We start from the raw sequence: 27477 nt of genomic DNA on the forward strand, positions 1-27477 counted from the left end.
TGTGTTTCAAAATATCGCGAGAGTTGCGCTGATGACGGTATCGCGCTCGTGTGTTGCTCACAGTTCATAAGCACAATTATGTGACCGTTTACTCTTTTACAGACAGACACACACACACACACGGTAATAAATAATAGTCCAGTCACTGCTAAATGCTATTTATTTCGTATTTATTTTGTTCTTCAAACAAACAAACAAAAAGCCAAACTATTTACACATCTTTCAGTTGTTCTTTTCCTAAACAGTTTCATTACAAGTATGCTGTTCTTTTAACAACATTCAAAGACTTATTAGGCAAAGGAGCTGAGCTGACAGGGATACAAGTTACATCATTTAGGAGAATATTGTTGGACCTACAGTTGCCAGAGCTAAAAGAAACCAGAGGACTTCATGCCGTTAGTGGACAGGCCGTGACGGGCTTCTAAGACTGAAGCAAACATCCAGGGCGTTTATCTAATCATAAAAGTATGTGTAGTGCAGTAAAACTAACTGCAAACAACCTTGTTTTAATTTGTTTTTAAGACTGACTGACCAACTAACACCACGCAATATCAGCTTTTAAAAATGTCAAACAGGTATTTTTAAAGATATTCACCAATAAGAGACTTGATAGTATATTCATGGTTTTGGCAACTGATCACAACAACATTAAATCTCGTAACTTTTTAGCACACTTCAACAGTTATGACATAGTTAGCTGTATCTGGCATCTATCCACCAAAACCTCAGCTAAACAAATGCACAAGTGTATTACCAGTCTACGCTGAAGATATTCATTGAATATCAGTTGTCCTTTGGATTAAAAACTGCATATGGTTTCGATAGATACAAAAAAACTGGTTGACTAAAAGCATTCATCTCTCAAATCCAATTACATATACAAACGTGGAACAAGACACCTTCCAAATATTCAGGACATAGAATTTCCTTTAAGATAACACACAACTGACCGGTCAATTCCTCATCTATTCAGTGCTACCAGAAATGTTTAGCAGGCAGCGGCACTGCCCGGTGCACCGACAAAGCTGCAGCAATCTTGGCCAAAGTTGTGACCCACCTCAAGGTTTAGCGTCACAGCCCACAAATATTACAAATCATGCACGCTTGCTCTTACAATCATGCTTCCTACAAGCCTGAACGGACACCTCAAAACTGTAAAAAGTACAGAGTTGCTTCCAAGACATTTTAAGTCCTCCCGGAGTGTAAAACAACAACCAAAAAGCCCCAACTGGTATCTGGATGTGAGGAGGACCCGTCACTCTGGTTTTAGTTCAGCCTGGAGCGGTATATCTCACACAGCAACGAGTCTGTGCTTTAAGTCAAATGTGTGCATCCCACCCCGTCAGCTCAGCTCCAGACAGACTCCGGCCCCTTTGTTAAGCCTGCACCGTCAGCAATAATCTAAACAGGAAATCCGAACAAAACCACTCTTCCTTTACAGGAAACCAAAAGGGCAACAAAAGCTAAGCAGCAAAATCAGATTAATCAAAAGACCGCTTGCTGCTCTAATTTGTAGCTAAACAGTAACTTCCGCGGTGATCAGACGTACATGTAGCAAATGAATACAGAACAGACCGTCCTGTCTGCAAACAGTAAACAGACTTGTAGAAAGCTCCCATCTTTCTTTCACTTTAGAGGACAGTTAAGGAGGTGGTTTCCAACTTAAATTAATCATTTAGAGAACACTTTCAGTTCGCCGTTCAGGACTGAACTATACAATTTAAGGCATGTTTAACAGAGAAATAAAGCAAAAACCACTATGAGAGAAAAAAAAATCAAAAACACAAACATTTACATTATTTACAAAGCTCAGCGCTTATATTGCTGAGCGATGTGTGTGTGCGTGTGTGTGTGTGTGTGATTTGATATTGATGCAGCTCCGTTGTGTATATGCAGACGTGGTTCCAGAGGAGAGCCACTGTCACTGAGTGTACGTGTGCATGTAGTGTGTCTGCAACCCCTTTGACCTCTCGGACCTATGTGACGTGTAGCTACGCGTTTTGTGTTGTGTCGTGTTTCAAAGTCTGTTTGTACAATTTCTTTGTTTAGTTCATCCAGTTCCACAGCTGCAGGGATTTCTGGCGACTTCGATGTAATCCAGCTCTGGAATCTCTTGACGTCTGGGAGAGTCTTCGGTCCCCGCTGGTTAGAAGACCTCCACACAACCACCTGAGAGTTTCAGGCCGAGGTGGGGTGGGTGGGGGGGATGACATCTGGGCAATACGAGCCTCTTTATCCTCTTACTCGCCTGATGAAATCCCAAATCCAACACAGATGGGGTCCAAGGTTGCTAAACCTGGAACTTCACCTGGTAACTGTCCAACTGATAATGCCGACGTCGAGACAGAAAAGTTTCTTAGGGTTTAAAAGTTCAAATGATAGGTCAAGGGTCAACTGGTTCATGGGTTGGCTGTAGATTAGATCCTCCTTGCAGAGGGCAGCAAATAAAGCACAGCCAGACTCCTGTGAGAAGACAGAAAGAAAACACTCACTACACTCTCCAAACCACTTAGAAACAGAGTGCCACATGGTTAACCAGGAGTCAACGGATCAAATGAAAAGTTCTCAGCCCAAAAGTGCCAAGAAGAATACCTTACCATTGCCAAAGCGTTTCCCTCCTGCAGTCACTCGAGGCAGTCATCGGGTTGGGAGAGGAAGTGGAAGCCTCCTTGCCAAAAGCTCTTCAAACCCACGTCTGCCTCTTCACGGTGCCTGTTGAAAAAGCACTCTTTGCGGGGCTCTTTGTGGCGGCCGCAGCATCCATTTTGATAACGCTGTCAGTCTTGGAGCCATTGTAGCATGTCCAACACCTCAGTCAATGTCTTCTTTTTTTTTGAAATTCTCCCTTCCTTCCCCGATTATTTCAGGGTTACTGGCAAACTAAGGGAAACTCACAGCGCGTCTATCTCAAACTATAGTCAAAAAGATTGGTTTTCTTGAGGAACATTCACTCCATATAGTCAACGTCTCATGAATTTTCCTTCATCCATTTGCAAATTTTCTTTCTGCTGTGAAAGATAATACAAAAATATGGTTATATACACACAGGAGGTGGGAGAAGACGTGCTTCTCGAGTCTCTTATTTCAGTTTGGGAATATCTTTTTCAGTGACTTTGTCAAAGTCGTCGCAATCCTCCTGTTGTAATTTGTGCTCCCATCCCCCAAAATGGTACCTCACAGCTTGAATGAACAAAAGTGCATAGGTGAGTTGGTGAGTGGGCAGGGTGTGAGTGCTCATGAGGGTTTGGGGTGAAGACGAGCGCACTAACCAGGCGTCCCTCGTCTCGCCCTCTCAGTTCCCTCTAGGCTTATGCAGCCCTGCACTCCATTCTCCACAAAAACGGAGCCCGTCCTTGATTTTCCCGCCTCCGCTCCGCGGGTTGATCATCAAGTCTCAGGATCCACAACCACACACACACACACAAAAGGCCCAGTTAGAGGATCTTGTCCATGTTTTTGTGATACCTGCCACTCTTCCTCAAAAAAAATAAAATAAACCACTCAATGTCCATATGGCAGAAGCGCACTTGCAAACCCCACCCATCTTATGTGGGGGGTGGGGGGGGGAGAAATGAAAATAAAAACTGCACCCACAGAAATCCTTGTGGTTTGTAAACAACCAAAGCTCCAGTATGGAATAGAAAGAGTCCTTTCTTTGAATTCTTAGTCCCTATTTGTACGACCAGGATTGTAGAGGCAGTGTGTTCAACTGTATCCATCCCGAGCTCTTTTCTCTCTTTTTCTTCTTCTTCTTCTTCTTCTTCACTGTGTAAATGTTAAAAAAAAAAAGAAAAGTTCTCGCTAAATTCTTTGAAGCTTTTTTGTATTTTGTTTCCATTTTTGAAATCTTCTGAGGAAAAAATAAAATAAAATTCTGGTATCAGCACGGGTTTCTTGTCATTTTTTTTGGAATACATTCAATATTTTCTTAAGAAGTAATACACACACTTCACATGGCGATAATGAAACAAAAATGAAACAAAAATTAAGGAAACAAAAAAAAATTAAAACACAACAAAAAATAGCAGCCCCAAGTGCTCATTATCTTAGTCCAAATACTTTTTAAACTTTGTATATAATGTATATATTCATATATATTTTTCATTAAAAAAAGAAAACTCGTCATTATCAAATTGCAACAACGAATAAGTAACACAATATGCTAACATTTCATGCACCGTTCTGTGCACTCGCACATTAAGATGCTGTTTTGTATTTTTTTCAGAGTCAGCAACTCGACGCCTTTCATTCACAAGTTCGAGAGCTGACAAAAGGCAACGTGATCACACCCCAGGACGACAGACTGGATCACCCCTAGACTGAACTAGAAATATTTACCATATATAAACTGACAGACTTTACATACACTGTGCTGAGCACTGACGCACATCACACTCGCTCTCAAAAAAGAGTTAATGTCTCAATGGCCACGCACCCGATCCAAGTTCTTAGGCACAAATGTGCATTCATACACATACAAAAACAGCACATGTATTCCAAAAATGAGTACCTGTAGTCTTAACTCATTTCTATGAACAGAAAATGAACATGCACGCGCTCTCTCACACACACACACACACACACACACACACGAAGTCTCATTCTGATGCACACACAGTAATGTCCCTCATGATTCGCCCTGCCTGCTAGTCCTCACAGGTCTAGAGGCAGCTCCCCATGGGGAGAGGCTAAGGGAGATCAACTAGTGGTGGTCATCACGTGATGAGCGCAAAGCCAACATTTACAAATGTATGCATTTCTATTTCGTCTATCTGGGGATGAAGAGCTGGTGAGAGAAAGGATGTGTTGTGCAATTGCCCTCTCTCTCTCTCTCTCTCTCTCTCTCTCATTCATTCATTCATTCTCTCTCAAGACATACAGATCAAGTCCCTGTTTGGAGAAGGGACACACTTCTTAACATGAGAATACAAAATTACCATCTGAACAAAAAAAAAAAAAAAAGACAAAAATGGCCTCTTATGTTTCATACATCTTGGTAAGCAACAAAAGAATGAAGAAATAAAACAGAAACTTGTGCAGACTGGTATATTACTGACACAAACCAACCGTCACACATCAGTCGCTCTCACTGTCACGCGCACACATTCACACACATATTCACTTCTAGAACTAACCCCATTTGTTTGATTTTTTTTGTTGTTTTTGTTATTCTTTTTTTAGGCAAGTGCAAATCTTCAAGTTTTTTTATAATCCATTTTTCAATAGCTTTAACTTTTTATATAAATGTAAAAAAAATGCTAAACAAGAGAAATATCAACAGTGTTTGTCTTTCGAGAAAGGATTTGCTCTCTGATAAGGTTTCAACTAAAGGTCCCCCTGACTTTGAAAACCTAACAGCCCGACCATTCACCCCGCCGCCGGCTTCACCGCCCCCCCCCCCCTTCCAGTTCTGACGCACGCAGGTAAGTGTGTGTGTACACACACCGTATGCGCACGGATTACCAACACACTCGCATTCACACACATGAAAAAAAAAAAAAATAACTATTCAAATCCCATCTCAATAAAGTGCATTAGTTCAGTATAAGGTGCTTAATCTTTTGAGTGCCAGAGGATACCCATCTTCCTTTTTAACATCACCCCCCCCCCCCTCCCCTGCTCAAGTGATCAACTGGTGCAGCAGGGAGCCCTTTTTTTCTTTTCTTGCCAGAGGGAAGGAAAGAGTGGGAGGGCGCAGATCCAGGCGCCCCCACCCTGCACCTCCCCTCACGCTCGCTCCCTTCCTATCACCCCCCCACCCCCGCCCCTCCCCCCCACGGTTCCCCCAGCAGTGCACATTCGTCATCAGGTTTGTCTGATTAAAAGACAGAAGGCCTCAGGTAGCTATTGCTGCTGCGCTGCGTCACATCAGTAATCCTCCACCATCTCCATCTCATTCAGGCTCAGACACTCGCCCGCGTTGTGGAATGAGTACCCTGCAGGGACGGTGGTGGGGGTGGTGGGAGAGAGACGGAGAGAGCAGAGTAAGATCAGAGGAGGACGGGACATGGGGGAGTTAGAAAGGCTGGCAAAGCGGGTAACAAAGATACAAGCCAGAAATAATGTGACAAGAAGAAACATCAGTTCTAGAAAAGCAGAAGCAGAACTCATTACAACCCATACAAATTACATTTATGTTGATTAATAATCGTAGATAAACGTAGATAGCGGTCACATCCAAGCCCGTGAGGTAACGTGCATGGGTTCAAAATGAGTGTACCGATTTCAATGTTTAAATCAGCACAGTCTCTTTTCCCTCTACAGAATAAGAAGGCTGAAACTAAAGATGACGCGATACATTCTTAGCGATATCACGTTTGTTTTGGCCACCGGTTTACGTCTACCAGCAGCGAGCCATATCCCATCCTCGGGTTTACGCTCCTAACAGCTCATGGGGACATAAATAAAGCTCAGACATAAGCCGACCCTACGAGCACGCCCTGCTCACCACCTGGAGTGGATTCTGACTGAAACCAAAAGGAAGCAATATAAAATGCTGGTGAGGTCACGTACCTAAGATGCTGGGGTCAGAGTGCAGCATCATGGGCTGTTTCTTCTTCATCTTCCCCCCCTGGTTGTCGTAGAGGCCAGCTTTGCCCATGTGGTTGGCTTGAAACATGGACTGCAGGGTGCTTGGATTCATTCCTCGCATCGAGTCCTGAAAACAATTAGAAAAGAAAAAGAAAAGTCAGGACATTCTCAACGGCCCCACAAAGCTGTGAGAATCCATTTTGTACCATATTTTCAATCCACGAATCCCTTCGTGAGGAAATAAATGCCCTTTCTTGTCATAGCCTTCAGTAACTGCTATTGCTTTTATGTTTACCGCTGACTGTAAATGGAGTCTAGTAACTTAGACGGTGATGATGTCTTGTTGGCATGTGTGCATATTGACAGTTCTCCCAGTTCTCTTTGACGGACCTCGTTTTCCCATGAATGACGTCCAAAACGTGGACTTTGTGTTTACACATTTACGGTTGTCGGCCCAGGTTTTGATATTCATCAACCAGTTGATAATTGTCAAATAGCAGCGGGAGACATAATAAGACACAATCACAAGAACTCAGCTCCATCAATGATTGCATGTACAGTACAAAAGCATATCTGCATTTACCTGCAGAGGGAAGTTCATGTTCAATCCAGCCACTTCCTTTGATAACTGGGATTCATAAAGAGGGGGAAGAGGAATGATTTATAAATTTAAATAGCACACTTCAGAGCCTCCTCCATTTTATTCCACATAGCCGGTCATTGGTAGTTTTAAACCTGACCTTCATATTTAAACATTCACAATTATGCACATGCTCTTTTCTTGATAGCCAGTACAACAGGAACCATGTCCCAGATGTGTCACTCAAAATGTACCAGGTATTCAGCCCGTTCTAGTTCAAGATATTTTTGCATTGATATCATTTGTATCTCCGGGCAGAAAATGAGAACTTAGCCAACAGGTTATGTTTTTGACACATGCGGTTCTCATTTTACCTGCTGCTGCTGTCTCTGTTGGTTGGCTTTCTGTTTGGCACGTCGCTCCAGAAACTGTTTGGCGAACTCTTTGGCTTCCACTGTGTCCCCTAGGTAGGACCGGATGAAGTCCAGTACTGCATAGGGAGACTCCACCTCCTTCAGGTACGCCACAATTGTGGCAACTTAATAAGGACATACAGATGAAATGATTATCAATGCTGAACACGTGTTGAAATGTGTTTACTTAGAAGACCTTTTCGGTCCATAAATACTAAAATGAGTTGTATGCACATAGCAATCACCCATCTAAGTTTAGGGTGAGTTTTCCTCACCCGTGCCGTTGCTAACTACATAAAAGCCTACCATCCAGAGAAGAGGAAGAGTTGTTGGCAGAGGTGTTGAGAGCGTGCAGCATCTGTTCACACCAGGTAGTGAAGCCGTCCTGAGGCTTCATGCCCTGCAGCAGCTTCAGCAGCTTCTCCTCCTCCTCTGTCCGCTTTCGACGCATCATGTACTGCTCACTGCAGAGGACGTAGGGTTCAGTGCATCTTAACGACGTTCGTCGTACAAAACATGACAAAATACAGTACCATCTGCCACGGTAGGCGTGGAAAAGTGCACAGTATTTTTTAGCAGTGTGTATTCAATCTGCATGGTCTTTGTACCTGAGTGAAGGGCTGCTGCGGCTGTTCTTCAAGCCCATGTTGTTGTTGCTGTTGCCGCGGAGGCCGGACTGGTTCTTCACAGCCTCGTCCCACATGCCCATGCTGCCCGAAGAGCTCACGCTGCTACTCTTACCCTCCATACCTCCAGGACCGCCCCACATGCCAACTCCATCCGCCCACTGCGATCCCATGGAGGAGCTCCCCATCGACATGCCGGAGTGCTGGAAAGATAAGAGAAATCATTGAGACGAGGAAACATTTTATTTTCTATTTGCATTCCCCTACAATGGACTCTCTGCTTGAAACTTTCGAAGCGTTGAATTTACTCACGCGGTCTCTCTGCTGCTGCGCTCTCTGTTGCTGCTGCTGCTTCAGCAGCCTCTCGGCCTCCTGCTGCATTTCCAGCAGAGCCAGAGCCGGGGGCTTCCCGGACTTGGATAGCCCAGAGGAGGGAGACCCGCTCCAGCCTGAGCCGCTTGCCCCAGGACCCTGCTGCTGGGGGGTCTGCTGGAGCAACTTCATGATCAGTTCCTGCTGCTGACGACACTACAGGAAGAACAGACGAGGAAAACACTTTAAAAGAGGAAATGTATAACTCCATCAACAGCACTTAAAGCCATTCTTATTGCATTTCATCTTCCTGTGACGTAAAAGGTTAAACATTTATCGGAAATAACAGTCTGAATATTTGTAGCCCAAGGCAACAGACAGTGATAAGGGAAATATGTCATTCCTTCAACTCACCTGCTTGCGTCTGAAGAGCTCCTCCTCCTCCCTCCTCTTCTGCTCCTCCTGTAACCTCCTCTTCTCCTCCCTCCTCTTACGCTGCTCCTCCTCTTCCCGCTTCGCCCTGAGTTCAGCGTCTCGCCTCTCCTGCTGGAGCTGAAGGGAAAACATCGGGAGTCAAACGAGTAAAAGGCACAGATTAAGATACGCAACAAAAAAGAGAGCTTTCAATTGAAGGTTTTTAACTCTTGAAAGTGAGGACAGTGAGATACAACTGATGACTGACCGCGCACAACATATACATAAAGAAACAAGAAACCCAGAGAACGTAGGTGTGAATTAGCGTTGTATGGCTGAACAGCTCACAGACGAACGCACCTTTTGAAGCTGTTCGAGAGTGGGACCCTGAGTAGAAGGATTCATTGTTATGTCCCAAAGACTGGCTTCACCGCCTACATGGAAAGAAAGTTGGATTCATTTAGCAAAACTTGGGGTACACGTGTTGCGGTTCACAACCAGGTCGCAGTCTGGAACGTACCGGATGGCTGTGAAGCTGAGGTATGCATGTCCCACATGGACCCTGTATCTGGCACTGACATCGACCTGTTCATCGAAGGCATCATACCCTGCTCACTGCACCTGGAGCATACAAAGCAAAGTCAAACACTGAAAGAAAAGGCCAAATTATAAAAAAGTGAAATGACAGAAACTGGGACCCAACCAAAATGCCCCCCCCCCCCTCCTTATATTCCTACCTATTAATGAGCTGGAATAGCTGCTGCTGTTGCTGCTGCTGTTGGAGCTGCTGATAAAGAGCTGCTGCTGCCAGCTCCTGTTGCTTTTTCAGGCGGTCCTGGTCTCCCTGAAAAAAATGACAATGACCAGTCAATAAAACATAAATATCCATATAAAGAGGTATAATCCATTCATTACAACCACAGACTGTGCTTTACAAACTAGTCTGGGTGTCTTCAGAATACAGATTTTGTGCATATCTTAAATATGATTTTTAAAAAGTAACATGCAGTCAAAGATGCACAAACAAATCTGATCGCCTGTGCCACGTTCATAGGTAATCAGGAGAACACGTGACAGTATCTGTAGAGTAATATTACAGCATTAAATGCTGGTATGGAGGCCGCCCTGTGCTGCTCCGTTAATTTGAAGCTTACATGCAAACAAGGATTTTACTGCAGGCCACTGCGTAATGTGGTTATGTGACTGTGGTTTGAATATGCATATCCTTTTACCACTTCCTACAGAAGGGAAGGAAGATACTGGCTGTAACACAGATACAATGACAAGTCTTAAAACCACGTGGGTGGGAATTTCACAAATCTCTCTCAAGTTAAAGCGGAATTTGAAGGAATCATCGGGTGTTTTACCGTAACCTGTCTATCAATCTTCCCTCTCCTCTGCATCCTCGCCTCCCCATCGTCCACGTTGGCTGAGCTCTGACTCACAGTCCCGGAGGAACCCCGGGTGGACTGCGAGCGCTGCGTCGGTGGTGGCTGTCTCACCAGCAGCGGCGGCGGGGAGGGCCCCGGGGCGAAGGGCACGCGGCCCCACATCTTGATGACGTCGCCCAGGGGCTGGAAGCCCTCGTCGCAGCCCCGCTTCACGAGCAGGGTCATGGTGAAGTAGCCGGCCTGGAACCACTCGCACATCTCCACGGTGGTGAAGGGACCTGGCAGCGGGTCGGACAGAGAGAGAAAGAGATGAGCTGACAAAGCAAACCCTGTCGCCGTGTAACCGACTTTGTGTACCTCCTTTCAATTAGTTCAGACAATATCAATATTAACGCATCGACATGCCACGCTTGGCTGTACGAGTGTGCGAGTGTACCCTGGATCTCTCCCTGGGGGTCCTTGTAGAACCACTTCATGGCAGCTTCATGTGACAGCGGCAGAGCGGCGGCTGTGTTCCTGCTCTCCTGCTGCTGCAGAGCCTGGGTGAAACACTCCTCCTCCAAAGAAGTGTCCTGCAGTGATGCCACCATCTTTTCCGCCTCCTATGCACACACAGGCATGACATTACACCAACACATGGATTGACCTTTTTGAATCGAATGAATATGGATACATTTCATTGATGATTCTACATAATGACTCCTGAATATTCTGCAGCACAATAATCTAGTTGATTAGCGTTAACTGCGCTTGAGACAGCGTCTTGGACTGTGCCTTCTGTTGTTCCTACCTGCTGCAGGTGCTTCATGCCCTCATCGTCCTCCATGTCTCCGCCAGGTGGAGGGAGAAAAGGAGCAGCAGAGCAAGGGGGTGGGGGAGGCAGACCGGAGGAGGTGGGGGCGCCGAGGCTCAGCTGGACCTTGGAGCCCATTACCGTGGCCATGTCTGACACAAAAACAAAAAGAAGCGTTAGGATGTGGTGGGAGCGTAGAGCCACCTACTGGTTCTGCATCTGATACAGCAGGAACAGCGGGTTCAGTAAACAAGATATTAAATGACTGGGGCTAAACATATTGTGTATCAAACCAAAATATCAACGCGGCTGAATCCCTCCCCCCAAAAGCTCTGAAGTTACAGAGCCAGGACTCCCAACACTTCTAACCTGTATGAATAGCTCAATGTTGGGATCGTGATGGTCTGGAAGTTAACTCTTTGAAACCGTATTGGTTGCTTCAGGGCTTCCAGAAAGATTTCAGGGTTAAGAAAACATTTTCAACTTAAGAACGGGTTCCTGCCAATGTTTTTATGGCATTCACTCCTCCCTTTCACTTTCTCAAACTGATCCACGGACCAAAGAAATGTGTACACCTGCTGTACTTTTAACTACTTTTCAGTAGTTAAATCAACATTGTGTCAATGTGGCTGTTTCACAGATGAAACCGTAACATGTTTAATACAACAACTTTTTATAATACATCATGGTTAACGTACGAGTACAATACATACGCCTCTAGAAAAAAAAGAAAAGACATTTTTCCTAAATACATAAATAAGATGCATAATAACGCTGCTAACTAAATATATCTTTATGTCGTTGCAATAAAGCGTACCTTCACTGGACATGCTGCTGGCCTTGACGGAGTGGATGTTGTTCATCTGAAGGATGTCCATCATTGGGCCAGCGTTGCTGGGCCGAGGCTCCAGGCACGGAGGGGAACAGTGTTGGAGAGCGGGAGGAGACGAGGAGGGAGATGCTCGCTTTGTCTCGCAATCCCCTACAGCTGAGCCAGCTTCTTTACTCTCTGTGAGGAGAGAGTGGAGGAAAGAGGGAAGAGGCCACAATCATTAATAATGAATTCCTCCCAGGCCTGTGATCAACCGAACAAGGTGCAGACGATTAGGTGTTTTGCACATTCAGGACAGGGTCAGTGAAACAACAGGCTGGCATAGAAAAGCCTACATATTCCAAAAATCATTCCTCACCCTTGTCTTTGTCTCCTTCAGCACCGTTCCTCTCCATGTCAGCGAAGCTCTCCTCCTCTTCCTCCTCCTCCTCCTCGATGCCCTTAAACTCAAACTCCTCCTCCAGGATTGTATCCTTCCCCCCCTTCTGACAGAAAAGTCCAGAAGAAACAGTGGCAATGAAGGAGTGTAACAAATAGTGGGACTGACTGTATAAGAAATACAAGATGTCCCTGTTTTCTAAACACTTTTTTTGTATAAAACCGAATTGTGAATATGTTTATAAGACATGGGGCTGAAAATAAATGAAAAACCGACCTTCATTGTCATGAAAGCTCCAGAGGAGTCAAACGTGCCCATCTCCCCGTCCTCATCGTCTGTACACCACTCGGGCAGGCCGTCCCTGTCGTCCTCCAGTCCCTCACTGCCTGCACGACGGCGGCCACCACCACCACCACCATGGCCATCCGAGTCCCGGAAATCAAAATCAAACTTCCTCCGACGACTCTCACCTGGACCGGTATGGTCCCGCCAGCCTGCTGAGCGAGGACCACCATCTGCCAAAAGGAATGGGCCGCCATCAGTGTCAAACTGGACTGGAGTCAAAAATATAAAGAGGTAAGTTCCTGCTACAAAAACAAAAAAATAAAAAAGGTACAGAACAAGGTTTCCAGAGAAACACATCGCCAAGTTACAGCAGTAGCTTGGCCAATCACGTGGTTGTGTTGGGATCTTATATCTCACTTCCTGTCTAGAGTCTAAGAAGAGCTTTAGAATAAGGCCATGTGGTCTTTTGACCCGACTGTCCTCAGAAGCTGTGAAGGCGTTTAAGTGCAGCTCTGTTTCAGCTAAAGCTGGATTGTGTCACTAAGGATTAACTTCACTGCCACTAGATGTCACTACAGCTACTATTTAAGTGAAATCTGCTGCACACATCATCCCAATTTAGCCCTGATGGCAGTGAGGAGTAACATAAATCATTGTCTTCTACCCAGGACATTCATCTCATCAGCTTTCACAGCTTAAACCAAAAGGTAACACATTGGGTTGTTACACAGATTGAAATCTTTTATTTCCTTATCATTAGAATTTTGAATGAAGAAAAAAACACAATAGGCGACTATAACAAAGTAAAAGGATTTTAACATTTAGACTTTTTGATAGTTTACACAGACTGAAATGAGGCCTGTATACAGGAATACGCGATTTATTCAAAAAAAAGGTCATTTGTCTCGTGTGGTTTAAAGCTGTTATTAATATAAAGTGGCCAAGTATATAATATAATATATAGTATATAATATAATATATATATAATATAATATAAAGTGGCCAAGTAACCAACATATGAATTGTTAAGCCACCTGACGTGAGAAAACATATATATTTTGTTTAGCTTTCATTCTCCACACTAACAAGGCAGTTTGAGGCCGCACTACAGTGAATAAATGAAAGTTTGTATTTCTCTTACCATCCCTGCGGACTCCAGTCAGTCTCCAGTTGGTGCCCGGCTCCGCCCCCTCCTCCTCCTGCTGCTCCTGCTCCTCCCGGAGGATGCGCCAGTTATCGCTGTCAGCCCTTGTGTACTCCTTCCTCCCCGGGACCACGGGACCTACGGGCTCTTCAAAGCCGGGACGTCCCACCTCCCGCCGCAGCGGCTTCTCAAACCGGCGCTCGCCCCTGAGGACAGGAGGGACATAGAGAGGAATCAGTTGAGTGATAAAGAGAAGAACACAAGCCAAAGAACACAAAGCCAAAACTTGCATCTCATCACTACTGATACACACACTTTAAAAAGAACAACTGGCTCAGATATATGATACACAGATACTTTAGTTCAGCCTCAGCAGATACAAGGAGAGGTCTGCAAAAGTGAAGAATCATCCCACAAAAGCAAAAATAGCAAAGAGGATAGTTGAGTACATGACAGCTTCTCTCAGCAGTAAAGATATCTGCCGTTACTACGCCGCGGAGAACTCAGAGCCATGGACCTTTAGGGAGCGTGTGCCCGGCCTTTCTTACCGGTCATCCCAGCTCTGGCTGCGGTGTATCTCTCGGACGCCGCGTCCGAAACCCACCTCCGGCTCTTCAATACTTCTTTGGTAGAATCCACCTTCACCACGACCTCGTCCTGATCATACACACACACACACACGGAGAAGAAGGCGTTTATATTTAATATCATCATCATCTGAATAGAGAACTTGTGATCAGACAGTCTGGATTCTGTCACTCATTCCCTGCAGTCAAATGTGCTCTCTCTCTCTCTCTCTCGTTTCATTATAATGTAATTCAACAAACACGTTAAATCAACAAAAATGTCTTGCGCCGATAAAGCTTCAAGGTGCAGACAGAAACAAACACCAGCACATGCATCATGAAAACCACACAGCATCGCTCTTCCAAGCTGTTTCCTTGGCTTTCCTGAACCGGACGGCTGGTGTTTACGTTGGCCATTCATGTGCGCCGAGTGCTGTGCGAGTCACAAGGTGAGTTCATAAGCCCAGCCGTTTTAGACAGGTGTGGCTGGACAAAAGGGACGACTACGCAGACAGGCCCGAGAGGAAGTGTGCTGCATCGAGATGGTGGAAGAAAAGGGGGGGAAATAAACACTTCAGTGGTTGGCTTGAATAAACTGTTACTTTGCCTGGATAAGAGCCATTGTAGTTCCAGCCAAGGGTTTTGGGCAGCATTTCTGTTGCTGGTGGACTCGTGTGAGTTTCAGCATAAGTGGTTGTGGATTTATCATGAGTGTACTTCGTGCCGAATCAATGCTGTTCTATATTTGTTGCAGTTTCTCTTCTAATGGGCGTCTGGGAAGTTTTTACCTCGACCGCCTCGCGTGGCCCCTCGTCCTCGGACCACTCCAGCTGGGGCGGCCACGCCCACCCCTTTTCCCATGAGCCTCAGCACAGCCACACTGTTCACGGACATGGAGAAGTTCCTCTGCAGAGAGAGAGAATGGAAAGAGCAAAAGGGAGGAATGTGAGGAATGTGAGCTCAGAGCCATATCTGTTAGCCAACAGAACGGCTCGCTTTCGCTACGACATATCACACGGCGAGCTGAAGCGGCTCGACGTGTGCAGGTATCCGTGTGTTTGTGACTGACCTGCTCCTCCTCAGTGAGTGGCACCAGTGCCAGTGGCTGCATGGGCTCATCTTGCAGAATAGCAGCAAACTCCTTATCCTGCATGTCCTCTGGGACCTAAAACAACAACAACAGGCACAAACTATCTTAATACCAGTTTTTGTTCATGACTTCTAAAAGCAATTGACCTCCAAACAGGTCTTGATTTGTGAGGATAGGGAAGTCAGTGGAGGTTTAAAAGCAATATGCATGCTCGTGTTGAGAACGTGCACGATGGCTTTTAGCACCGATGGCTTCCTCAACATGGCTAAACATTAAAGATGATTCTTGTTATTCTAAACTTTTGCAGAGTTTTGCCACCAACCTTGTTGTCTTTGATATAAAGTGCTAACATCTCCTCTCGGCCGTAGCGGTACTCGGCCAGCTTGTACTTTGGCATGGCGGGGGAAGGAGGGGGGGAAGTCACACTCCCCCCACTGGACAGTGCACGGAGCCTGCGCGAGGAAGGAAAATGTCTTAGAAATAACAGGGTGTAAATTCCCCTGTCGGCACAAAGTACATCGAAATGGGGAGAACATCTAATACGATCCAGAAACCATTCTACTGCCACGGTCCCCCTGAATACACTTGGCTCAACACAGATGGGATATTAGCTTTCCAATCTCAAGATTTCATTTTAAAAAGCCATTGCGAGCAGGCCTGCTGTTTAACAATGGCTCCATTGACGTGGCTCGACAAAACAGGTCATTGACTCACAGACTCACATCAAAACCACATGGAACTCTCAAGAGATGTGCAGGAGGGGGGTAAGAGGTAAAGGAAGGCATCATAAAAGACCAGTTGGTGCCATAGCAGAGAGGGTGAAAATAAGTGGTGCAGTGACTAATATGAATAATAAGAAAACATGGCAGTGGGTGAGATACTAAGAAATATGTTTGCATCCACTTCTACCTTATTCTGCTTCCTCTCAAACAAGACAAAACATGAAATCTAACCACACTTAAATCTATACATTCACACTCCTTTGTGCTCCTATAGAGCGACGGTTGGCCTAATAACGGTTCCATAAATCCAGAAGGCAGAATGTTTTCACTGTGAATTCGACCACAATGACTCGCACTCTCGCAGCGCTACTGCCAAGAAAACCTCAAATGGTCCGACATCATTTTCTCACGCCAACAGGCATTAAAAAAGACGTGTAAACATGGCCGGCCAGACAGCTGCATGTGGGGAGCACTCGAACCGGCCACTGGATAAAAGTGGGCGAGGAGGGCCACCGAGAGGGAAGCAGCTGCAGATGTGTAAAGAGAGAAATATTGTGCAAAGCTGGCACTGCACCAAGAATGCACACAGCAGTCACAGGCTGTTAAGAGATGGAGTGCTACCAAACTGACTACTAAGACCAACGACTGGGTTTACAAGATGTCATAAAGACGTTGTAAAATGTCAGTTTTACAGAAAAATGTATCTCATCACGAGGGCAAATTGCCATTTTCTTCACACCAAGCAAGTTAGGTACATATTGAGTTGAGTCGGTCATAACACACTTCATTAAAAACTTCATTACATCTTCAAACGCTTACAGTGATGCCAAAAATCCCTCTATTCATGAAGAGAAACGACCACGACTATTTAACCAATAGTCATTATTAAGATACCTCTCCACGTATTCAGTACGACTTCAAACATTTGCTGAAATAATGCAGAGAAAGCCCATCAGTTACCATTCTGGGCCGAAGTTAAGAGTCTCAGCAGTCATATTCCTCACGTCCACACAGAACTGAGTATCTGCAGAGGAAAGACAAATGAAAGGTTTAAATTCTTGAAGAAAAAAAAAAAAAACACTTTTTAACAAAAGAGCAAATGTGCCTTTATTTGCCTCACCCTGTCCAGATGATCGGAGCAGGCTGGACTGGGCTGGACCCGGCTCGGGCTGGCTGGCTTTAGTTAGGCTTAGGTGACTAGAAGGCTGAGTGGTGCTTAAGCTGTGGTCACAGAGCTCCCCAAACACACAGACACAAAGAGAATAGCTGCCAGTTTCAGGTGCTTGAGGAATACCAGGTCATCGGGTCCTAACTAGATAAGGAAGGGGGGGGGGGGGGGTCGACTACAGTTTGGAGAGTGGAAGCTCCTGCTACTCACAGCCGAAAAGGGTTGATGAACATAAAAAAAGAAACAAAAAAAGAACCTTGGAAATGACCGATGGAACAAAATAAAACACTCTTGCTAGTAATAATGTTTTCTTTTTTTTTTCTTCCTTTTTTTTTTTTTTTTTCAGCAGTTATATATCTCACATTAAAGTTAAAAATATCAATCGATTCATCAAAAAAGAAACGCAGGAACGAAACAACGGCCGAAACACTGAAACAGGCTGCTGGAACAGCTGCCAAGAGCAGACGCGACTCGCACTCCTCTTTTCTCTTCTCCCTCTCTCTCTCCCTCCGTGCCCTTTCCTCTCGCTCCAACTGAAATGTGGATTGACGGAGACCCTCCAGGTAACTCCTTTATTTCCGGTCCTCCTCCCTTTGCACCACTGAAAATCAAGCAGAGTGTGAGAGAGAGAGAGAGAGGAGATCAGAGAAATCAAACCATTAAAAGACAGGTGGAAAGAACAACGTTAAGAGCTGGACACTTAGTAAATGAGCTGTTGGTAAGATGCAGCTTCACAGCTTGGCAGTCCGCCCGTATTGTGAGAGGAAAACAAGTGTCATTTGATTTTCCACAGCGTAGCCTTCACACACTATTTTCACAGCAGGCCTCGGACTCGCTGAAAGGTACCGGCGCAGTCCGATCGATGGACCCATTACAGCTGGGAGAAAACACGCTGTGGTGTTTCCCACACGGAATAAATGAAACTAGCAAACTATTTCTAGAGAAGCGCTCAATCATGGCCCCCGTGTTTCTGCTGCTCGCGGGACATTTTTCCATCCAGAAATCCAGGGAGTAGATTTCAGGGATGCTGTAAACCCGGCAGCTGTTTGGGGATAGTTGATAGTCGGAAGTGTCACGGCAGCCACAATTCAACGGTTAATGCTCACAGATGGTTAGCGCGACACAAACATATTCCTAAAACTTCTTCGCGGTTGCATTTACGTGACCGCGCCAATGTCGCTTTAAGACATGTTAATAGAGGCGGACGTTCAGCTGGGTCTGGCTATTACCACCGTTCACCACTTATACCAACGTTTACGATTGGTAGATGAGGCCATTTTGAACCGAGACGTTACTCTACACATTTGTTTTCGCCATCACAACGATCGTTGGTTTTCACATTCCAGACGCATGGAGCACCGCTCTGTAAACGAGCGGCCAGCGGACCGGCCCCGATCTCCACAAGCTGAAGTCAAGATGTGCCGTCGTATGCAATGACACAGATATTATGTTTCCCGAGCACCCGAGTCCAGCATCAGCTTAAGCAGTTGTTCAGAGCAATGTGTTCCAGGCTGCTGGGCTTTGTAGGCTGATCTAAGGAGCCGATCGGTAAAAAGGCATTTGAATTAAGACTGCCTTCAATCGAGCAAGATGTTACGAGCGCGATAGAACTTTATGAACACGACCCGGCACGATAAGTGAATCAGACAATAGTCTGAACCATTAAGTCAGCCATAAAACAAACTAAGCATGTGTTCACATTAATGTCCTTGTCCTTTCGATCAATATTGGGGACCATCAATTCTGGTGACTTAAATAAGCAGATTTGATCAGCTGTACCCAATTACAATCACATTCTGAATTGATCAAAATAACCGGTTGGATGATACGGTGCTATACAGAGCGAGACGATCTGAATTGTTTTGATGGTCAGTGATTTCGTCTACTGTTTATACAGACGTGTATTTCATGCATTTGTATGTATTTAGTATCTCTGGCTGTATTAAAAATGCAGATCGATTTACAGAACACATTTCAACTTTATATTCTAATGTGTCCAGATATGACGATTGTGGACAGCTGCGTGGTGCGAGCTCCTAGCGCTTCCATGCTATCCGAGTACCAGTTTAGATTGTAGTCGGCATTCAAAATCATGTAGAAATATGCTGTTTTTTTTATGAATCGGATGTTTGAAGCAAGCTAAAACTTGAATATCACTATAAAAGAAATGGCATTCAACTCCTGTTAAGGGGAACTGTGTCTCTGCGTTTGACCCGTCCCTGTGCACAGGGAGCAGTGACAGGCGCCCGGGATGATGACGATGATTAAAAAAGAAAACTAAATCAGACAAACGTGAATATTTCGGAATCCCTCACATGTAACACAGACTATGTTAACATGCACGCTAATTATCCACCGGTACTCCAAATATGACAATATTCCAAATTTGAACAACATAAACAACATATTCTGTTTGGATATTTCAAATTAGGGTTTTATTCTGAATGGAGCATTTTCTGATTAAGACGCGTTGTTGTTTTTTAACGCAGTTTGCGACACGCGGCCTCTTGCCTGCTTACTGTCTACGGCTCTGAGCGTTGTACAGTACTTCTACACAAACCAACGACCAACCGTATGCAGAGATGCATGCGCAACAGAAAAGCCCCTGTTTGTGGTTGTAAGTGAAAACATATTGAGCATATTTTCTATATATTGCAGTGCTCTTATGAGGTGAATCAGTCGGGTTATTTTAGCACTGTGCACACTGCACACCCCTGTGGAAAGTCCGCTGATATGTTGTACGAAGTGAAACAAGCTTTTGCTACAAGTTTTGTGCTCGTTAGCATCACGTTATAGGTGCACTATTTACATCAACGTATTTTAAAATCCAATATAAACCAACGTCATTTCATTCATGAAAGCTATTGTGAATGAAGCGGACAGTCTCTTGTGCCGTTCACTGCACTCGGCTAACACGATGTACGTAAAAATAGAGTACAACATGATTACAGTAGAGTACTTTGACAGTCTACCATCAGTGTAACTCAACAGATATTCACTACCATAACTAACAATATATAGAAACAAACATATACACGTTTAAAGGCTACAGACAGTTGGATGTGGACAGCTTCACCTTACACCCGACAGCAGTGCGGGTACAAACTGTTTAATCTTACTCTGAATGTATCAGCTGGAGATGAAGTTGGCCCTGTGTGTGTGTGTGTGTGTCAACCTCTATAGAAACTTACAATATATAACTGTTATGGAGACATATTGGGACAAAAGCCACCAAATGGGATTGTACTATTTCCCTCAAACCTCTGGATGCAACAACTGTTTGATGAACTTCTTTAGGCTACTGATGCTTTTACGCATCTGGGGAATTATTGAATGCTGGTAATCATACTTAAAAGGGAATGTTTGGAAATGTAGTGAGCATTGTGACACATTATGATTAACGTTACTGTAAGGCACTTGATTTTAAAATACATATCAGCCTAGAGCAGCAACAATTAAGACTATTTAACTCGAACATCAACATCTGTAGACTGCATGCGGTTAGTATGGCTTCAAAGTATTTAATAACTTTACTCCGTCCGGTCTGCGGACCACAACCACAACAAGAGCAACCTTTAGTGTCCAGCTCAAACTTTGAACCGAGGAAACTCCAGCAAGGTCACGCAGATTAACGTCGCCTGCAGAACATGACATTTATTATGCATTAGGACATTAGCAATTGTTATGCTCCTCACAAATGTGGCGGGGTAACGATGTTAAGCTGCGAGAAACCCGACTGAAAAGCGACGACGAAGCCGACATTCAATGTATACCAATTCAAACTTTAACGCACTCAACAACGCGCAATTGTTTCCTCGTAAAGATGGCTAACGTATTGACAAAATTGCTCGAGTTGACGTTAGCTACCGTGAGTGTTTGCGAGCTACATCAGCGCACATCGTTACGTTGGTCGTCTTTCAAGCTCATTACAGCAGATCTACGTGTGTGTAAAAGTACATAAATGTATCCCTACAACGGTATAAGCAACCCACAATATCATATTTATGTTGCATAACAGAGATAGGCTGGCTAGCTGGCTACCTAACCTAGCACAAGGTATGCGTGAATCGTAAAGGCCTTGGCTCCGAGGTTCAAATGACACCCGATATGATGGCGGAGGGGGCGGAGTGTTCAGAGCAGACTCCCCGGCCTTCTCCGCCAATGTGCGGACGACCACCTCCACTCCGTTGTCGGTGTAAAGCTAGGGCTAATGCGATGTAAACAAAACAAAACACAATGGCAGAAACAACAGCGCTTTAACCTTAAAGGGCCTTAGTGCAAATGCATTCATCACGACAGATAAAACCAAACCATTCGAGCTGCTAGAGCCGAGGTTAGCATGTTAGCTCACGTTAGCCAGCTAGCTAGAAGACAAGCTGCAAAGAGGAACCGTGGCTTACCTTCACTGTTTATAGCTAACGTTACCAGACTGGTTGTCTGCACGGCGTGTCTACAGCCAATATATCGTATGCATTGGTCTCTTTAAACACTGTAAACGTATTCATTCGACAGAATCGTACTTTCAGAAAGTCGTGCTCTGTATTTTATTTATTATTTTTTTCCCTCTCCTCCAACGGTCGCTGCTGCGTATCAGTATGTGTCTGCTGGCTCCTAGTCGCTGCTCTTCTTGTTGTTTGTGTTTCGGAAACATGGCCGTCCGTGTGATACCACGTGACTGGACATTGACAAGCGGCTAACCAATGTTGTAGCAGGGTAAACACGCCCCTATTTAACAGCCCGGACACTGTTAAGAGTACACTTTGCAACGGTATTTTTGTAAATGCAGAGCGTCTAATGATGCGTTTAATCAGCCCGTAAGCTGAGCAGCGAGGCCAACTTTAGCACAAGATTGTGTTTTAGGCACAAACAGCCAGTTCAATACACATTCGCGAGGCAGGAATAACAAAAAATAACTTGAGACAAAGTTGTTTCATGAACTTCACAGCCAATAGCGTCATGCTTGAAATGCATACTGATATATTTTGAGTTAATAGCTATCAATACCCTTCAAAGTGAACTGAATGACTAGCAGAGCATGTTGAGTAGCAATGTCGAACTGAGCATGTGCGAGACTTTGTGGACGGCAGTATGGGGTTTATCCAGCAGAGGGCGCTGTTGATTAACAGTGGCAGTGTATGAATACACGGTGAGTGATTTGGCACAGATGCACGTCGCCTGCTCCTTTGAAATGGGACCATTCTTCACAATATTATAATGATACAATATTGTAAACATGCATGAAAGCTACATTTAAACTAATAATATAGTTCATACGCCCTCAACAAAGGGGTGAAAGTGGATGAGAAAAATATTTAGAACATGTGCCAAAATATATATGTATATTTTTTTATATTTCGGGTGTGTAGCATCTGCAGATGTTCAGACTGGGATTAATTAAATGAATATTCATACTGTAAATGTTGGAACCTGCATGGGATCAAACTACCTGAACGCTAGACGGCAAGTCTACAAATCACAACCAAATCAATGGTAGTGTGACACTTAATTAAACATTTAGTAAATAGTAAATGAGAAAACCAGTAAATAAGCGCAATGGCAATATATAGTACAATTAAATTACAAATTGGTACATAATTATTGTGCGTATCGGATAACAAGAGCATAACTTGTTGCTCATTTTAATAGGAACGGCTGTATTACCAAGCAGTTATTGTGTTATAAGCCATGCGTAATAGGGTTGAAATTACTTATGTATGCGTGAATATCCATTGTTTATTAGTAATTATCATACAACAAAGAGGGACAAGAACAATAACAACCAAGAAGGGGATGATATATCACCAATTCAAAGTCACCTCTTATTGTTTTTTGTGTAAATATTAAGGTGTTAGTTATAATCAAGTGTATATCAACACTTTTTTTAAAGGAAATACAAGAAGACTACTTTAATAGGTAAGAAATAAATACAGAACAAAGGTGAACAAAAACGCTAATTTAGATGTTTACCACATTACCACATTTATTTTCATATGAGAATCAGTCATATCCTTGCATACAGGTCTCTCCAGGTCTGTCAAACCATGACACAGGAATGCTCTCAGGATGCTTTACTGTTGGCATGACACAGGACTGATGGTAGCGCTCACCTTTTCTTCTCCGCACAAGCTTTTGTCCGGATGCCCCAAACAATCGGAAAGGGGATTCATCAGAGAAAATGACTTTAGCCCGGTCCTCAGCAGTCCAGTCCCTGTACCTTCTGCAGTATATCAGTCTGTCCCTGATGTTGTTCCTGGAGAGAAGTGGCTTCTTCGCTGCCCTTCTTGACACCAGGCCATCCTCCAAAAGTCTTCGCCTCACTGTGTGTGCAGATGCACTCACATCTGCCTGCTGCCATTCCTGAGCTCTGCACATGGCGGTGCCCCGATCCCGCAGCTCAATCAGCTTTAGGAGCTTGCTGGACTTGTTGGGGGCCCCTGAAGCCTTCTTCACAACAATTGAACCTCTCTCCTTGAAGTTCTTGATGAGCCGATAAATGGTTGATTTAGCTGCAATCTTACTAGCAGAGGCCTGTTGCAGAGAGGCATGGCTGCGCACACATTGCAGGAGCAGATAAGTCAACCGTGCAGCCAATAGATCCACACTGAGCTGCTGCAGCTTTGCATACCGAGTGTCTGTCCAACTGTCATTACACTTCACCAGATCATGACGGCAACACCAACGCTCAATTACAAATCAGCCATTCACTCATCACCACATGGAATTTCTTCCCCCCGCAGAGATGTGAGACAGGACATGCCCCCCCCCCCCCCCCACACACACACAATCTTTGTACCATTTTCATTGACTCCAGTCGTGTGGCGATGCATCTGTTTTGCACCTGCGTTCTGTCCGTCTACCTGCTGACGGCGTGCCCCCTGGTGAGCGCCAGTGTCTCGAACAGCTTCAAAGGCTGCAGCCATTTCTTCTACATGCAGACGCCGCCTGCGGGGATGAAGGGAGCCGACCTGAGGAGAGTCTGCCAGAAGTACGCGGACAAACTGCGCTACGCCACATTGTATGACAGCAGTCGCCGCCTCCCCCTCTACTCAGCTTACATCTTTAAGAAGTCTGATGGGAAGAGGAGGATGGACACACCGTGGATGTACGAGCCACAGGTAGAGTCTAATGTATTAGTTTTACTTATTAGAAACTGACTTTTCGTTTTTGCCATTATTGCCAATAACAAGATTAACTGTAGTACAATCCCTGTTTGTATTTCACTCCAGCTGCTTTGCAGTGAAGGTCAGTGTCAGTATGCATGTTATTAAAGACCCAACAGCACAAACAGAAGTGCTGGTGACATCACCAGGTAGGTTTGCAAAGGTTGAATTTGGGACAACTGCTTGCTGCCATTTGGCCAGTTACTGGTGGCAGAATTTGGTAAAGAAGACAATGCCTGCATGGACAAACATGGAGGAATTTCCACCTGTCAATCCATATCCAAAACATATCCCCAAACACACTTGTCTTTCAAGGAATAGTTACAGATAAACAACGAGGAAAAAGTCTTTTTAGAAAACGTTTACAGAAAAATGATTTTAGCACAAAGTCAGCTAGCCTATGTGTACACAAACATACACACCGAGACACTGAGAACACATCTTCTCATCTAACTCTTGGCAAGAAAGTTAATAAGCTCATCCTCAAAACTACTCCTTTTTTATAAACCCTAATTGGGATAATTATCGTTTCAGCAGTTAATAAAACTAACCAATCATTCACATTAGATTTGTGGAAGAAGTTGAAACTTTTTGAGTGGAATCGCATTTCAGTCCGATTAGATTAGTGGTACTGCATCTTAACCTTTGTAAAACACTCACTTTCAAAATGATAAACGCCACGTTCCTTTCATTTCCTTTTCCCTACAGTTGGTTTCAGACGATGAGAGCGGCAACATGAGAGCGCTTCCCCTTACTGAGGACACCCCGCCTCTGATTGAGGACAGCCAGGCCGTGTTGGAGGACTACACGGATGCTGTAGAATATAAACGTGGCCCACTGAATCCTGACCTGCACCAATCAGAGCCCGACGACAAGTCCTCCACATATTCTCTAACCAATGTAGTCCCACTAATCACACACTTCCTGGACACTTCCTGGAACCCATACTTGGACATCATCCGCCGCCGCCTCAACAACTTCTGCCACGGAAAATCTTTCATGGTGACAGGGGTGACCCGCTCCGGGGAGACCCTCCGGCGAGATAACAGGGACCGCCTGGCAATCCCAAAACACGTATGGTTGGCTTACTGCTGCCCACGGTTCGACCATAACTCTCCTTACGAGGTGAGGTTCATGTTCCCTGGATATGGGGGCTATGCACTGAATGAACAGACTGACCACAGTGTGGTGGAAGTCCCTCTGAAGACTCTGGAGAGCTTCCTGAAGAGCCAGACAGACGTAGACCTCACTATTTTCTACAAGGGTTGTTTGTCAGAAAGCACCTTCAGGAAGAAGAGAGACCTGACCAGCGTTTCACTATGATGGGATGCACAGCCCAGGATGGACTAACTCAAATAAACTATAATAGAGGCCGAGTTAAAGGTGCTGAATTAGAAAGTGACAACATTAATATGAGCAAACTATTTGCCAAGTAAAGATTTAGTGTCGTAATGTCGTCCCGAGCAGAGAATGAAGTCGCTCTTCCTCTGTGTGTGTGTGTGTGTGTTGTAGTCCGAGCTTTGCTTTGCTCGGCCTTCGCCATCTTGAGAGTCGTGTGGAAGCAAACCCTCAATCATGTGCTCTGGATTTGGAATTCAGCACCTTTACGTGTTTTGGAATGAATTCAAATGTGAATTATATTAAGGAGGGGAAAAAATGATTTCATGACTAACGTGGCTCTTCATTTAGCAGGTTTGGATTCAGATTAATTGAATGGGCCATGGTACGGTTGACCAATTAGCATCAACAAAGCAAATTGTGCGCACTGCAACCACACTTCCATGAAGTCGGGGGATCTATGAGGAACAGGAAAATAAAAATAAAAGCAGCAGAGCGACAGGTTTCCTGAAATACCAACCAATCCCCAAGAACTCTACATCCTACATTTCCCATCATGCAACTCTAACCCATGTGCATTTCAAAAGAGAAACAACTCCACCACATGTTGGCTAAATCCGATTAGGCCTGAGTCCAGGTCATTTGCCTGTACTGTAGATATGGCAGTGCTGAACAAATGAAGCTGAAATATTTCACTTTTAAAATAAGAAAACACTATCGATGAGAAGTATTTACTATCTTTACCACAAGTGAGGTGTGGAACAGGGTGCTAAAACTAATTAATCAAACAAGCAAGAGCCCAAACATTATCTTTATGGGGAGTTTAGCTCATGTGCTGGAACATGAATGAACAGTGAATGCAATAAATGATGGGAGAATTGTCTCACCCTCAGTATTCCATACCCTGCACCTTCATGCATGACATTGGAGAGTGTTTGAAATGTGTTGGTTAAGTTGTTACAGTTCCTGTCTGTGGGTGGATTATGTATAACGGCTATAATATATAACTTTTACTGTGGAGATGTTTTTACTATCTTTGCTTAAGTTGTATATATTGATTACTGACAATGTTTGAGATGAATGACACATCTGTAAAAAAAAAAAGACATGAATAAAATAACATTTAAAAAACAGTTGCAAACATGCATGATGTGGTTCAGAGTGCGCTGCCTATGGATAGTGTTCCCCTGTCAAGTTCATGTCACTTATCCTCCTGTATTAGCAAGCTAAAGTAATCTGTAAAATACACTAATTCATTTCTCCAGATGTCTTTTTAAGTACATTGCATGTTGTACTTTTTATGGAGGCGTTTGTTTGAAATGTGTAACCCAAAAGCTTTTATGATAGCAGGCGACAGAGACGAGAACATTTGGACACGTTTATACCCCTCTAAGCAATTTAACGGCTACATAATGGCTTCACTCTAGTAGTTTAGTCAAATGTGGGGCCAGCTGAACCCTGACAAACACCAGTCCGGCTCAGTCGACGACACCTTCACCTACACCTGGATACTGATTCTCAACACACTCGAGGCTGCTGTATAGACAAGGCCAGGGTACCGTAAACTCAAGAATAAGTTGCTGCACTCCAACATAAGCTGTCCTTATATCCTATATGCCCTAAATTCAAATATAGACATACTGCGTATTCCAGTGCTCATTGAAGCACATTTATAATAAAATATTGAAATCAAAGAAGAAGAAGAAAGAAGAAAACTAATGTAATTCAGCATG

At 44.4% G+C, this 27477-nt stretch overlaps 1 protein-coding gene across 4 annotated transcripts; it reads right to left on the reverse strand.

Annotated features, from left to right (window-relative positions):
* Window positions 1–5787: 5787 nt before the first annotated feature.
* Window positions 5788–21868, reverse strand: gigyf1a (GRB10 interacting GYF protein 1a). Of its 4 annotated transcripts, none has more exons than XM_079184315.1 (25): window positions 21647–21868; window positions 17199–17847; window positions 17039–17102; window positions 15679–15808; window positions 15336–15431; window positions 15055–15172; window positions 14249–14357; window positions 13698–13906; window positions 12548–12786; window positions 12251–12377; window positions 11878–12069; window positions 11058–11212; window positions 10704–10869; window positions 10244–10545; window positions 9614–9720; window positions 9397–9497; window positions 9237–9310; window positions 8877–9014; window positions 8463–8678; window positions 8133–8353; window positions 7831–7988; window positions 7486–7649; window positions 7115–7159; window positions 6514–6658; window positions 5788–5936 (listed from the first exon to the last, which is right to left on the reverse strand). In XM_079184315.1, exons 3-25 carry the CDS (start codon window positions 17071–17073, stop codon window positions 5869–5871), a joined length of 3315 nt encoding a protein of 1104 aa, XP_079040441.1. In that variant the 5' UTR covers window positions 17074–17102; window positions 17199–17847; window positions 21647–21868; the 3' UTR covers window positions 5788–5868. The 4 variants fall into 4 exon arrangements, with proteins under 4 accessions (XP_079040441.1, XP_079040440.1, XP_079040439.1 ...); XM_079184314.1 differs by having other exon boundaries at window positions 12251–12374; window positions 12548–12825; XM_079184313.1 differs by having other exon boundaries at window positions 12548–12825.
* Between the last annotated feature and the right edge of the window lie 5609 nt (window positions 21869–27477).

This window comes from Pholis gunnellus (assembly GCF_910591455.1).
Source record: "Pholis gunnellus genome assembly, chromosome: 23".
Taxonomy (NCBI): domain Eukaryota; kingdom Metazoa; phylum Chordata; class Actinopteri; order Perciformes; family Pholidae; genus Pholis; species Pholis gunnellus.

Excerpts from the sequence above, each read along its gene's own strand:
- gigyf1a (XM_079184313.1), bottom strand. The coding sequence starts at position 17,073 with ATGACTGCTGAGACTCTTAACTTCGGCCCAGAATG. Across the intron at positions 15,809-17,038 it reads CTTAACTTCGGCCCAGAATG|GCTCCGTGCACTGTCCAGTG; the intron begins GTAACTGATGGG and ends TTCCTCGCGCAG. Across the intron at positions 11,213-11,877 it reads CAGCAGCATGTCCAGTGAAG|ACATGGCCACGGTAATGGGC; the intron begins GTACGCTTTATT and ends TTTTTGTGTCAG.